This window comes from Trichoplusia ni (genome assembly GCF_003590095.1).
Source record: "Trichoplusia ni isolate ovarian cell line Hi5 chromosome 15 unlocalized genomic scaffold, tn1 tig00002570_group14, whole genome shotgun sequence".
NCBI lineage: Eukaryota > Metazoa > Arthropoda > Insecta > Lepidoptera > Noctuidae > Trichoplusia > Trichoplusia ni.
The window spans coordinates 17374-33006 of NW_020799739.1; the positions used below are offsets into that span (position 1 = coordinate 17374).

A 15633-nucleotide genomic window follows, 5' to 3' on the forward strand; every position below is an offset into this window, starting at 1 on the left:
TGTGTGTTCAAGCGTTTTTTAGCGTTTCTGCGACTGCAGATTGCATGTCGAGAGGACATACGAAATATACCAATCTAATATGAGGATATTAAAATTGTTTACAAGCACGAAACGCGCCGTCAAGAAGATATTACGGTACAAGCACACGATGCTAACATGCCTTGATATTGCAACATGCTGTATAAGCCTAAATTAGTCCTTTAATTAATTGTTAGTTCTAAACCTACGCTAAAGAGTTCACATGTTCTCCGTAATTCGTGCTCCAGTGCCATTCACGTAGGTTTAATGGTTATACTTTAAAAGTTGTAAAACCTTTTTACATATTTCATAAATTTAACTATTTCCTTGAGAGATCAACGACCTTAGTCTTGGATCGCAGTTTCTGATTGCTTATTCTGCTTACTTTTAACGGAAAGATTGCATTAAGCTTTTTTCTCTGAACTTCAAACTTTTAAGTTAAGAAATCAAGTACCTATTTCTGTTATTTTTACACTGAAATAGATGTTAAATGCAAATGGATTATAATATGCTGAGTTAGTGATTATTGCACATATCTCAAAAGAAAATCCTTACCTTTACATTTTTCTTTCACTCTTCAAGAACACCAGAAAGGCTGTTACATTTTGTTAAACTTCCTTGGTTTAACGTTACAATTTGTACCAGAACCTTTTTATCTTACTTGTGGATTCAAATACCTACATATTTTTCTTTCATCCATCCTTTCCCTAATCATGGCGTGACATGCGCTTAAATAAGTTAAGTTTTGCTCATCCGTGAATCTTCAATTTTCTTTTCTTCCCATCAATTCATCAAAAGAATTTTCCTCGAACGATTCCTCGTACTACAGACAGACAGGCAAAATATCTTTATTTTTGTTGTAAACAAACCTTTTTTGTTATAAAAAAGGGGGAAAGTATAACAATAATGACGCGTATGTTAGTATGTCAACGAACAAACGCAAGAGGGCGTGGTACATTTAAATATTACTAATTACTTCTCACAAATTATGGTGCCCTGGTACCTTTGTTCTTTGTTTTGATATTTAAATTGTAACGAACTTCCGGTGCTACAGATTGAAAATATTATCTGCGTATTTATCTGTGGAATACTTAGTCTTGTTTGAAAAAAACTGTTTGACATTAAACTAAAAATGGATCACGATCTTTTGCCGTGGATTTTGGCATTATTATTTTAAAGACAATGCAAATTAAAACTAAAACAATAAATAAAACTTTAAAATGATGTAAAAACAAAAACTGCTTTTTGAAACAAAATTCATTAATCTTTATTTAATCTTGTATTAATTTTCGATCGCACAGACAACAAGGATGTACGGTTTTGTAAAACCCTATCTTAACTTTTCTAAGCTCGCTTACTTGTTTACCAATAAAACCTTGAAAAGTGAATGGATTTTACAATTATTTGTCGTGATTGGGGATCGATCCCATATTGCCCTTAACAATCGAACCAGCAAACCAGCAGTACAGTTGGCGAGTTGACAGGCACCCGTCCACTAGTCAGCAACATCATACAGCCAGTCACAATAGCTTCATAACGAAAAAAAAATTATATACGCAAACCAAACTCCCACAAAAAAAAACAACGCTCATTGACGTAACGAAACACAATGAAAATGAAAACACTACTTATAAAGACATTTACTCATGCGTAGTTTAAGGAAAATTACCAAAATTAATGATAAAAATAACAAAGAATGGAAATAAAGGAAAAGAAGCAATTACACGTGAAATGTTTAATTTCCTCAGCGCTATCTACAGTCGATCAAGCGTACTTACTTGTGTTTTTAAATACGCACAGGTAATAATTAATGGATGTAGTAGGAAAGGAGGTGGATGTGGCATTATGTTTTGAAATTTATTTCTTGAAAATATTACGTAGCGCCGAAGTGAAAAGATTAAGAAAATAATGTTGTATCTGAAGAATTGTAAACCTAAATTATTATGAAAGTGCGTGAAAAGTTTATTTGTTTTAAATCTGTTTCAACAATCATGGCATCTTAAAAAACAGCAATTATGACCACGCTATAATTTGTGGGCCGATTTTTTATGGTCTAAATCTTCCGGTTCGAATGATAAGTTCCTTGACTACTACGCTAAAAAGAAATGAATGAATTTTAAACGCACACACTAAAAACCTAAAAAGCTGCAGCAAAAAGAAAACGGCAAAACTAAATGACAGAAACCGCAATTTGAGTATTATAATCGTTTTCTAGATGTGAAAGTCAGATGATATTGAGATGTAACATACGATAAACAGCTATCTCGTGTACACAACATTGTAATGTATTTAGCGTCTCGAATACATCGCCGAAACAATTTTGATTTGACAGATAAGCGGTAATAAAGCACAGATAATCTATGACCGCTATATGGTTTCAGGCAACGGAAAAGGCATACAGCCTCAAGTGTAGAGGTACCGTTGTTAGTGTTTTCTTGTAGGTTAATTATAAAGTATTTTTATGGTCTAATGATGTTTAATTATTGTCTTTTTGATAAATTTTGTTTATAATAATAGCTTACTGGTGATGGCAGTTTTAAAGGGTCATGTTTTTGGCTAGTCATTCACAATAATTTTGATTGGTTGACCATCCTGAATACTCGGATAGTCTAGAATTTTAGAGCAGTCCATGAGCGTATTCAAGAACCACAACAGTCTAAAAGTATTGAGTTAATTGTCTTTGTAACTCAGTATTGTAGAGTCACAATCTAGGGTCGTCAAAGAGTTTAGTTTTATTTTCAGATACTGCCTTAAGAATGACAAAAATACCGCATCAAATCTACCCAAACCTTCCTTAACACATGTGGCAACACCTTATGAATATTTAATCCCACATCAATCATACATGGAGGTTCAGATTTCGCGTACGATACGCGCACTCGTTTGCCGGCAAGGGGTTACTTTGACGATATTTAACCACATGAAACTGGGTTAATTAGAGTGTGTAATGAATTTTGTATAAATGTGTTACGTGCTGCTTCCGGGTGCTTTATGGTTTCCAGCATGCTTATGTGTTCAGGGAATTACCAGGACTACCTTCCTTTGAGAGCCTTCAATCAGCTTTTTATCTATCGGAGATGAGGAGAGAATTGATTCGATTAAATAATTTACCGTGGCAGTAATAATCGACATGGTCGACATCTTCAAGAATTTAAAACTTTTGCTGAAATATCTATATAGAAATTTGCTTTAATCATCAGTCATTATTATTTCATTTAGGTAATAAATCACTTGCATTTATTTTGAATGAAGTGTGTCAATACCGACCGGTGCATTTTACTGACATTTATTGCAGGCACATCCATCATAAACATAAAATCCACACCAAAAATTTACCAACAAACTACTAGAGCGCAGCACATTTTTTGCACAGCCAACACCGAAGATAACGAACTAAGCGTGGCAACATTTATCGCGGTCATAGCAACATCGCGGCTGTACGTTACTGTTATCGCGGGCCGCGTGGACATCTAGATTTATTCGTCATGAACCAGGACGTGGACACCACGAGGAAATGTTTATCTACTACGTACTACGCTTACTTACCAACGTTTTTGCTCGACACGTCTCCATTGCAATGCTAGAAGTATTTTAACTTGAATGTTAATGCTGAGCTTATTTTAATGACTAGGTAAAGATTTTTAAACCGATACGTATCATTAATTTAAAGTGTCAAATATCATGTTTTCAATAAAATTTAAGACTACAACTATACTCTACACAAAATACGAATTATTATAAACTTAAAAATGAATAAATGATAAGTAACAAAAGACCCGCTAACATCCTATCTTTCACAAACCCTCTTTAATGAATGAAACGACCAGACATCACATGTCGTCAGCAAACGAAAACGCGCCACAGCCAGCACAAGTCAGCAACCACCAACTCTCAAAGAAACACTCTTGAAATAAAGAAAGCGAGACAGCACTCTACACAGTTAGCTCTGTCTCATTTTCACACGCGCAACAGTCTTGCGCAAAAAGTTAGTGGTAGGTCTGCAGCACAGCGTAACGATAGCGGAATCGAACCGGCGATATGTTAATGCGCGTCCGATCGTGACGCACGACGTTCATCCTGCCGGACACTTGCGGAAGATCACCACCTTGATACGTACTGAGAATATTTTTTATGTGTAAATAGCGTGGCTGTGAGTCGTTCGGAAACATTCAATGGGTTTGTTATTGGCTCCCAATAATGAGCTGAGGTTAGATATTATGTGGGCATTATGGTGCTGGGAATGCCGGCTTTAGTTGAGTACTGTTATTTCTCAGGAAATCTTGGCTTTTGTGCTCTGTTCATATTTAATTTTGCATGTAATGAAAATATCTGGCGATTATGGTGAAAAACAGGAACCATTTAAAAACTTATTAAAACAATAGTTCCCCTGCCGTTATACCAAATATCTAAGGGTCGGCAAACATCAAAAAAAAAATTAATAATGCATAAACATGCAAACACATTAAAACAGCCTTTCGATTTCATACTTTAAAATTCAGAATTAGAATTAACAACTTATCTTAAATTCAAAACATCAAATCAAATAGCATTATTAAATCTCAGAGACTTCAAACAAAAAACCTCTACAATACACATTCGAAAACTTATCTAAATCGCGAAACCAGTTCCAGAACGTCAGCCTCATTCAAATATGTAATTCCTGCTGTAACTATTAAACACCTATGATATTATCGCGGGCCTCGCATGATAGATGTACACATCCCTCTGTAGTCTGTACCCAGCCTAACAAACACAAATAAATCAAGATGTGTGCAACGATAATCGTGTCCGACTTTGTCACTCAACTCTTTGTTCGTAACTTTTTAGTAGCTTTTTTATTTTGTAACTGGCAACATTGGTAATGGCGCTCATAATGTTTTGTAGTGACGTTAAGACGACATGTTTTAAAAAAGGAACGATGTTTTAATAGATTCTTTTTTGGAGTCAGATGAATTAGATGATTGTTTTTTAGATTTTGTCTATGATTGACGGTTTAATCATGTGCCTATACTTTTTTATGTAGATCAGATGGTTACGACACAGTTTGTTTTATGCTTTCTGACAGGTCTTTGTCTTAACTGCACATAATGAGTTAATTAATTTATCCTACTTTTGTACTACCACGCCATTACTATGAATCAGTACTAACTACAAATCCCAATTTTTCCCTATCGTACTTCCTTACAAAGGTACTTGTTAAAATATTAGACATATTATTCACACAAGCAACGCCATCTATCATCACAAAATAAAACTGAAGTCGACAAGAAATTTTAGAATCCATGCTATTGATGGATGTTGGAGCAAGATATTAATAAATCGGCGTGTATTAATATTTAATGAATAAGTTTTTATCTCAAGTTATCAGGGAATCTGATATGTTCAAGGTTCGTTGCATTTTGGGAGCCCTTACAACTTGTAAAGGACGTAAGAAATAAACTTCAGTTATGGGAAGGTGGGGTAAGACGGGGTAGCGAGGTAAGATGGGGACCCTCCAAAAATATATAATACAGTATTAATTGAAAAGTTATTTTGACGCCATCTAGTCGTATTTATCAGTACTTGTTAGAGTCGCAAAAAGTTTGTTCGAAGGAGCGCACGATTCTTCATGGTAAGTACATTTTTAAAATTTGAAGTGGTTTTATCTAATTATTGAAGCATATAAAGTGCATGACTGTTATAATGTATGATAAACATAATGTGTGACATATTTTTTTTGTTAATTTGTATTTATTTTACTATTGTAAACTCATTAATTCATGCCGGTTTCTTTTGATTTATAACCTCTAAAAATTCAATACAACTTTTAAGTCCAGTTTGGGAAAGATGGGACACTTATGTGGGGCAAGACGGGGTAGGTACCCGATCTTATCCGCTGAGTTGTTATTCAGTTTGTATTGAGATTGCATTCAACATTAACTATTTTTTTATAGTACAGTTCCAAAAACAGTAATGTTGTCATTTCCTGATGCTTAAATGGCTACACCGCCGTAAATCATTTAGCAAACTCTCCACCTCCACCAACTGCTTCAACCTCATGTCTCAAGCAGGCAACAGTAAATGATTATATAGATAATGATGCATTCCATCTGGTTAGCCCGAAAAAGTTAATGCCTTATTCGCGATTCGCCGAAAAAAGACCAAGACAAGTTCGAAGAAGGGGAAAAGCAGCTATTATTACTGCTTTTCTATATAAAAAAGAATGAGAGGAAAACTAAAATAGGTAGAAACTAAAACCACATGTAACAAACAAAAAGTAAATGACAAAAATAAGAAAAAAGAGAACTTGAAAAACCGAAAAAGCGAAAAGGCACAGAAGAAGAAGATACAGAATGTCTATACTGTCGCGGCTTGTATTCCGATTATCATACTTGTATCACTTATCGTACTTGAGGCAAGTGAGCGCATTGTGTCTGTGCAGGAGTGGAAGACAGCGATGACGAAGCTGAACATATCTGCCCGGTTTGTGAAGATGACGGCGCTTAAATAGTCTATACCCCATCTTACCCCAGGGGTATACCCCATCTTACCCTATAGGTGGGGTAAGATGGGGTGATTCAGTTATTTTTTAAAAGTTTATATTTTTATGAGAAGAACTTATTTTTTTTTTGTTTTGACTGATTGTTATTAAAAGAAGAAAGACTGATTATTTAATTAATAAAAGTTCCTACGTTGTGCAATTAAAAAAGATGGGTTTTATTTATGAAATACCTTAAGGTCCCCGTCTTACCCCACCTTCCCCTGTAAGTTCAGGTTTGGTCTTCAATATTAGATTCTTTAACTTATAAATTGTGCAAAAATTACTTAATTACTCCTTTGCAATAAGAACTAGCATGACCTAGTTTTTTAAACTGGCAATAAAGAAATCCAATGCAAATTGCAAGTGCTATAACTACTTTAGTTATTTCTACTTCCCATTAGAAAATTGGCATAAATAGCGTGACTGTTTATGTAAACAACTCAATAATAAACTTTACACACTCAAATGATGAACTTTTCGACTTACAGATTAGAGTCACGACTGAAGGACTCCACAAAGTCGTACAACATATAACTACCGTTCACAAGTATGTTGCTATACAGATTGTATTTACACGAAAAGTAAATAATGAGTATTTATTTATTTTCGCTATCTGTTGATAAGTGGAGTGTAGCGATTACCGTGAGTTATCAATCGAGATACGGTTGGTACCGGGCTGTGGTAGCGCGGGCGCTGCCGGGCGCGGGACGGCTGCGCTCGGCGGGACCTAGGTGATCGCTCACACGCGTCACTATCACAGATCTGTATCTCAGCGATTGTGACGCCACCGATGCACGACTATTTTAATTGGACCTCGATCACAGGCCTGATAACACCTCAACAAGATGGTGGCTTTGTTTTTTAACCCTACGTGTGTAGGCACGTGTATGACGCTTGTCGGCCGCCTTGCACCCGACATTTAACATTACATTAAAATAATTCATACGAATTTTCATTGAATACGAGAACGCAAACATGCATTGTTCTCCTGCAATTCGTGAGGCAACTTCGCAGTCAAAGGGTACACCTAATCTAACAAGCTCATTGTTAAGTTCTAGTCAAAACTATGCGGGCTAGCTTTCAACGAATACATGAGTCGCATGTTTCTCTCTTGTACGAACGCAATGACATGTTTATAAAGACAAAGGGCACAGATGTATATCATTTAACGAATCGACGTTCAGTTCGCGAGAGCTGCATAAACGACACCGAGTCACGCCATCTATCTGATTGTCCGGACAACCTTTCGCCAAGCCAACAATCACAAGCTTATAACTTATTTAGCGAAAAACAGAAGCTGGAGCGCGACTAACGAACCGCGATAAGCTCGCGTTCGGTATGACGCTAACATTAAGCTGCCAGATAAAGGCAGCATTAGTCGGCCAATCGCGCGTCACCAACCAATCGTAATGACCAATCGGAACGCGCGCACACTAGGATAGCGTGACCCGAACGCAATCCGATCCGAGCAGTGTTCGTTACCGCGAGATGGCGGTCGGTGCGCGGCCGCACCAATCGTCGCGTCCATCTCGCTGTCGTGCCCATATAATGATCTTCACAGGGCCAGGAGAATGAAGTTGAGCCTCTCATTAATTGGCGTTTTGAGTCGAGATCGCTGCGCGAAAGATAGGTTAATTCCTCGCTCGGTAGAGATCGTTGTCGCTCCAAAAGGAAGGTGAGCGAACGTTTTCTGGAAATCAGATCCAATTACAACGGGGCCCGTTAAGTTTTTGTTCTGTTTGCCGCGGGCCCGCTCACGATATTGATGGACGAGCATCGGCTGTAATGACGGATCAACCGTCCCGGGTGCGCGAACTTAATCTCGTCCACATTTCTCGCATTTGTTAAGACGAGTGGCCGGTGCTCGCGCCCCACCCACGCGGCGACATTTACATAGCGCGGCCACGTCTCAATTAGGAGCGCTAATGTATGCCTCGACTCGCGAAGCCTCCATCTGACTGACGTCGACAGATACGGGACGAAAACGTGACGAGTGACGACTATCGCGGGACGTCGCTGCCAACTCACCATCGCACAGCTATTAACAACACTAATAGGAGCCGATATGGCGTATATTTTTTTTTTGCACTACTGTTTTACATTTGTAGATGCACACTGCTCAGTAAATAGTTCCTTATTTGTATTATTTATGTTTTCAGGTGAGGACGAGGAATGGGGAAACGAGAGCGAGGCGATGCCGGGAGAACCTCGCACACCAAGCTCAGGGGCGAGCGCGCCGCGTCGAGCGGGGGAGCCTCGCCCGCGTCCGGGGGCTCGCCTGCCGCGTCGCCGCCTCGCCTGCGCCTCAACACCAGCCTCGCCACTGACCCGGCGCTCGCTCCGCAGGCCACCTCGCTCAAACACGAGCCACCATCACCGTCACCGCCACCACCACCGGCGCCACAAGCAAGAGACTACCTCGCTTTGACGGCGGCCGCGTTTCCAGGACTTTTTCCTGCATCTGCCGCCCCGAGCTACGTATGCAAGCCGTGCGGCATTCGCTACTCGTCTCTGAGTACATTGCAAGCACATCAAGAACACTATTGTTCGAATAGATTGCCTAAGCCAACAGAAGGAGCAAACGCAACAGCTGACCCTTCAGTTGATGAGTCGAGCAGTGATGCGAAAACTCCGCGTCCTGCCGGCAAGCAGTATGCGTGCACATACTGTTCATATAGTGCCGACAAGAAAGTTAGTTTGAACAGGCACATGAGGATGCATTCATCGTCGCCAGTAAGCAGCGGCACTCCAGCGCCGACACCGACCTCTAACGGTGAAGCCACAGAGGGTCCGCCGGTACAGGACCGCTACTGCGCAGACTGTGATATTCGATTTAGCTCTATCAAGACTTACCGAGCGCATAAACAGCATTATTGTAGCACAAGACAAGTTGTAAAGCAAGCGCTGGCAGCAGCTCGAGGTGGCTCGGCGACGTCCGGGTCCGCGCCGCCCTCCCCGGGAGCTACTCCACCAGCGCAGAACCAGTACGCCCTCGCGTTACCGACTAATCCCATATTAATTGTACCCTACTCACTGTTACGGAGTGCCAGTACTCTCCCGGGTGCGACACTGCCCGACCCTGATACGCCATGTTTCTTGTTACCAAATGGAACTTTCCAGCCTATCAGTCGAGCATTATCCAACATAAACGCCGATGGAAAAGAACCTGAGGTTTTGAAATCAGCAAATAGACCTCGAGAGCCATCAAGAGACGGAGCCACTCCTCTGGACCTTAGTGTCCGGCGGTCGCCAGAATCGGTGGTAACTGATGAACACGAAAAAGAGAATAGGATACGTTCCGCGACACCCGAGCAGATAGTGTGTGCTCCTTCTCTGCCAGGATCTCCAGGCACACCGTCTCCGTCTCGAAGGTCCTCATCGCCGAGCGCAGAAAGCTCGCCTAAACGACGGCGGCGGAACTCCCGAGGGCCCACACCAAAACCTCCCAGCGTGCCCTCGCCACCTGAAGAAAAATTCACACCAATCGTTCCTCCCGCAATTCTTCCTCCTGCTCTTGCAATTCGCCTCGCATCAGAATTGCCAGTGACGGCAGCATCTCCTCAAGTGCTTGTAAAGCAAGGAGTTTCGAAGTGCAAGGAATGCAACATCGTGTTTTGCAAGTATGAAAACTACCGCATCCACAAGCGGCACTATTGCTCGGCGGGCGGCGGAGAGGAGCGCGCCAGCCCCGCGCCGCCGGAGCCGGGCCCGCCGCCGCAGTACCGCCAGCTGATCTGCCTCGCGTGCGGCATCCACTTCAGCTCGCTGGACAACTTGACGACGCACCAGTCGTTCTACTGCACGAAGCGCGAGACTCGGTCGCCGCGCAGCGTGCCGGAGGCTCCGCGGCCCACGTCGGGCTCGGAGGGAGGGTGGAAGTGTCCCTGCTGTGAGGTGGTGTCGCCCACCGCCGCCGCCGCGCAGCGCCACATGGAGGCGCACGCCGGCGTCAAGGCCTTCCGCTGCACCATCTGCCGGTACCGGGGCAACACGCTGCGAGGCATGCGCACGCATATTCGCATGCACTTCAACAACAAGAAACCTGCTGATCTGCAGGTAAGTTCGTATCACAAAATAATCACATTAATGACCAATTTTTTTGAATTATCTTACGATATTATAAGATGATGGAGATTTCATCTTATTTAGAAAGTCTAAAGCTTTCTAACTCGCAGATTCAAAAAGGGTTAACTTCACACAATCGTAATTCTCATGAACAACTACCATCTATTCCAGGAGGAGAGCTACATAGCATGCGTGCTGGAGGAAGACAGTCGCGAGGCGACCTCCCCGAGCCCAGCGGTGGGCGGCGAGCGCGTGCACCGCTGCGGCAGCTGCGCCTACACCTCCACCTACCGCGGCAACGTCGTGCGACACGCGCGCCTCGTACACGCCACCGACGAACCAGAGGAAGAACAGACCTCCCCAGTCCCAACAGTGGACATCAAAAAGGAACCAGAGACAGAACTAGAGGAGACCCCAAACTACTGCAAGTCGTGCGACATATCGTTTAAATACGTGAACACTTACAAAGCACACAAGCAGTTCTACTGCACCGCTAACAACCAGGACGCGGCGGCCAACAACAACGTGCCTACGCCCGCCAGGGTCACAGACACTCCTGTACTATAAATTCTAGTGCGAGACTTCGCTCTAATCTCAAATATTCATGTATATCGGGCAAAGTGATGCACAATAATTTCATCAAAAACATTTACTGTGAAGGTAACTACTAGCGCCATCTCTTCTTGTGAGTGGGAACTAACGACGTTAATAGACAAAGAAGTATGAATCAATGAGTTTACGTCTCATGGTTGTCTGTTGTTTAATGCAATTTGATTTGTGCAGATTTTTTATGAAATTGATTGTGATTGCTTTATCAAACCTAAAGTTTTGAACATCATACTTTAAAAATATCGCTCGCAAATACAACAATTGCTTACGTTGCTTCAACAGATATTCTTGTAATTATTCTAGAAATAAGAATGTATCTTCGCGTTTTGAAATAAAATATAAAATTAAATGTGCAATAAATTAATGATTATTAAAATTACACTATAATAACGCATATCAATGCCAAATCGATGTTTGACATTTTCGATTCAATGTTATATTATTATTATGGTAAAATAAAATACTTAGCTTACGTTACGTCACATAATATCTACAAAAGTAGTACAAATGCGTGGAAGAATGTACTCAATAAAATGAAATGGCGTGACATAACCTAAGTATATTTTCTCTTAACCCTTAAATGCTGGCAGTGGTTAAAAAAGTCCATCGCACGTTTTATGCGAGATTTTTTTTAGTACTACAAGCAAAAAGGTCTTATATTGGCTAATGTAAATACAAGCCCTCAATACTTTAAGATTTTTGTTACTCTGTTATTGTAAATTTCCTAGTTAAAAGTTAAACTTCGTATTTGTATTAGTATACGGTTAAAAAATATTACCAAAATTGTAAATATATGTAAAGATATTACTAAATATTATTACCATTCGTTTTAAGTGATTGTTCGATTTTGTTGTTAATTTTTGTTTAATATTAATTAATTATTAGGCGAATTTATCTACTCCTTAACGCAGGTGCTGATCCAATAATGAGGTTTTATTTACCAGTGTCATTATAACAGCCATTTTAAAAATAAAAACTGTAATATTCTATTTCTTTCGGATACGTACTTTACTTCTAATCAGCTATCATCGAATATGAACAGAGTCAGAGGTGGTTAAAAAAACATATTTCCTTTACATATTAAGTTTAAACATTCTTCTTTCATTTTCACGATTCAAATATTCAGTTATCAATGAAACAATAGGAATGTTACAGTTTTTATTTTGTGAGTAATTTTCATCATTTAAATGCAAACATTTACTTTAGTATACGTATTTCGTTTTTCAAACAGTGTAAACTTGCTTACCACAGTATTTATCGTTCTCCAAACAAAAAGTATCAAAACTTAAGTGTTAATAAAAAATATATAAAGTTACTAAGACCAGAAAAAATGTAGGACGGTAACGAAAACGAGATACCATATTCAAATTTAACGGAATTTTACTATGAATTAGTTAAGGAATAAACTAAAACTTATTTTATTCAAATATGGCGGGCTTTTCTGAATTACTTTGTAATACGTAAATTGAAACCATCAATCTCTGTCGACTTCACATTTAATCGTAACTAATTATTTTTTGCTTGATGCGGAATAATTGCCTTTTGGTCCCATAAATATTGAAAAATATTAACTTTTGATCAGCAGTTTCAGCATAGCATAGACAAACAGACAAAAAAAAGTCCGTACATTTTTTCTGGCCTTTGTAAAAACCATGTTTTGTGAATGCCAAAGCATCGCTAGAATAATCGTAATTTGCATTTATAGTTATCTCATTAATATAGCTGTAGATTAAGTGACTACAAGACTTGTTCCCTACGTATAATTATATTATTGTAATTTGTGTATTTTTGTTTGTCTGTCTGTAAAGGAATGAGTCTCGATTCAATGTTGCGATAAATATAGGTACAAAACAGAATTTATGTTAATCTTCCATTTTTATGACGTATTCGGTGGGCAGGTGTACAAAAGTGACGTCATTATAAAATCTGATTTTCACCATGAAGTTAAAAGTAACTAGGTTGATAGCACGGCTGTCATTGTGCGAGCAAGATGGCGCAATATATCATAAGTAGCGGTGTCTCGCTCTCACAATGGCATATGTCATGACAGCAGAATTTGTCATGTTATATAACCAATATAACTGGCTTTTAAGTGTATTTTACTTTACACTAACAATCACTGCTTTCTACATCAAAACTCATATACCATATTTATAAAAAACTTCTTCATCTACGTACTTAGGTACTATATACCAAGTTAATTTTATACAAGCCTGCCCACAAAATGTAGAATTAACGTAAAAATCATGACATTTTATGTAAAACAAGTATATAACGAAACACAGCATCTGATGTTATGTGCCATAACTGTGTTCTCATTAAAGCATAGTTCTTAATGTAGGGGCGTCATCTCGAATAAAATTACAATACATTTTATTTCGTATGTTTTCACGTTTGTCTTAAATTTATTAATGGCCACTTGTAAGTTAGAAATAGAATCTTTAATTCGAATTCTAAAAGAAAGAAGTTGCATTGCTAGTACCAAGCATTTAAAACAGTGCCGTGGCGACTGTGCAAGCGAGACAGTGATATACACTCCATATAGCTGTCTCTCGCTCTTACAACGATAAAGGTTCGTACTTATTACCGATAATTATGTCAAATTAACAGCTAAGATAGATTATGAGGCCATCTAATAATTTAAGACACTCGTTCTGTACCTACCAATATTTAAAATGCAACATTATTATTATTAAGAAGTTGACTTAAAGTGATAATAACAATTAATGAAAGTAACTGATGTAGGCATACAATGATATTGTAAAAATACCGCCAGACAATAAATTATTTATCACATATTATTTATTCTTTTTATTTACTTTTCTGAACCCAATTAAATACGTAAACACTGAGGGCGTGGGTTCGACTCCCGCTAGACTGCTTATTTTAAATCACTAAAGTCTAAGGCAAATTCATAATATGTGTACTATAGCACAGATTATATTATAGTCTTAGTACAGTCTGAACTGGTAATGAAAGTGTGTTATGCGCGTAAACTTACTAAATACAAAGGGTGAGACAAACAATAAATTTGGGCGACTACAGCGCCTCTAGTGGCCCCAAGTATTAACATCAAAACTTTTACAACTTTTCCTGTATACTGTTCAGTCTCTCTCCTACTATCTCCTCTTTACTTCTTTTTACCTTTGCGTACCCAGCGAAGATAAATATCAGTAATTATGACACGACTGTATTTTAGTGCAAGAAAATATAGAATGATCATTATATATCATTCCCTCTTCATAGATCATTTCCTCTTCATATCACAAGTCTCTGAAGGGAAGAGGGTTAAACATTCTGCAAAAACGTAAATATGTAATGAAATTGTTACAAACTAACAGTTCTGGTTTTATTTAATCCAAAGAATATAAGTAACTTATTATTATGGACTTCAACTTCATTATGTGCCAGAAAACGGACCGCTTTTGTACAGATAACCAAATAGTTCAAACTAAAATAACAGATGGCGCTGTGAGATACAAAAATTGGCGCGATTCATTACGTCATTACAGTATGTTTTGATTCAAAGGTCGCGTCTCGCGAGTCGCGCGGCTTAAGGAAAATAAAAACTATTTGCACCGCGTGTAGTCCGGTCCATTCACTGATCATATTTATAATTATTTATTATAGTCTGTGTTTTGTTGATACGCCGACTACGCCGTCATTCGTGTGTTGTGCTTGGTGGTGTCGACACCTGTTTCTAATATTAACGGTTATAAATAAGAAGAATAAAATGCCTTCAGTTTCCGATCCCGGTAGTTGGAGGAGACAGATTAACAGGCGTGCTGTAATTTCTAAAATGTGAGTCATTTATGTGTTTTTCTTTTTTTAATCCGGTCAAAGTCCTTAAAGAAATATTTTTGAGTGAATCTCTCATCTCTGAACAAAGCTGAATAATCTGCGAGACAATTCATGACAATTTTTTCAAAATTTAACCACCCGTTCTATACTCCTGCCTCCTGGACGCATGAGTGAAATGTATAGTTTTTTATTTATACCAAAATGTATAAGCGACCTTGGTGTTTCGTGTTCAAACTCCAAAGGTAACGATTTTTTTAAACTTAATTATGTTCATTGCTTTTATTTATAATTCACGACTTATTTCAAGTCTGAAGTAATGAGTTCCTTTTCAAGGAAAAATAAATAAATCCGATCTTAGATAGATATTACTATTTCCTATCAAACAATTTCTGTTTAACGTCGTTAACATTCAGTCAAATAATAATAAACATCTTATCTTTAACGTCTATTAAGACGACGCGAAAAGTATAGTGCGAGTAGCTATACATTGCCGTTATGACATACCATTTTTGATAATAGACCTGGCTTCCGCGCAATGCATGCAACTCACACGAAATTTCTCGCTTTGTCAGAAAATAGTATCTCGAAATCGCGCGGATCAAAGTCTAGGTTTAATCGTG

The 15633-nt window shown here is 38.8% G+C and overlaps 1 protein-coding gene across 1 annotated transcript; it reads left to right on the top strand.

Annotated features, from left to right (window-relative positions):
• Positions 1–8529: 8529 nt before the first annotated feature.
• LOC113506440 (zinc finger protein ush-like) lies at positions 8530–14011 on the top strand. The gene is given in 3 exon segments (XM_026889294.1): positions 8530–8760; positions 8763–10594; positions 10775–14011. Coding segments are annotated over 3 exon segments (2385 nt in total). The 5' UTR covers positions 8530–8603; the 3' UTR covers positions 11171–14011.
• The last annotated feature ends 1622 nt before the right edge of the window (positions 14012–15633 follow it).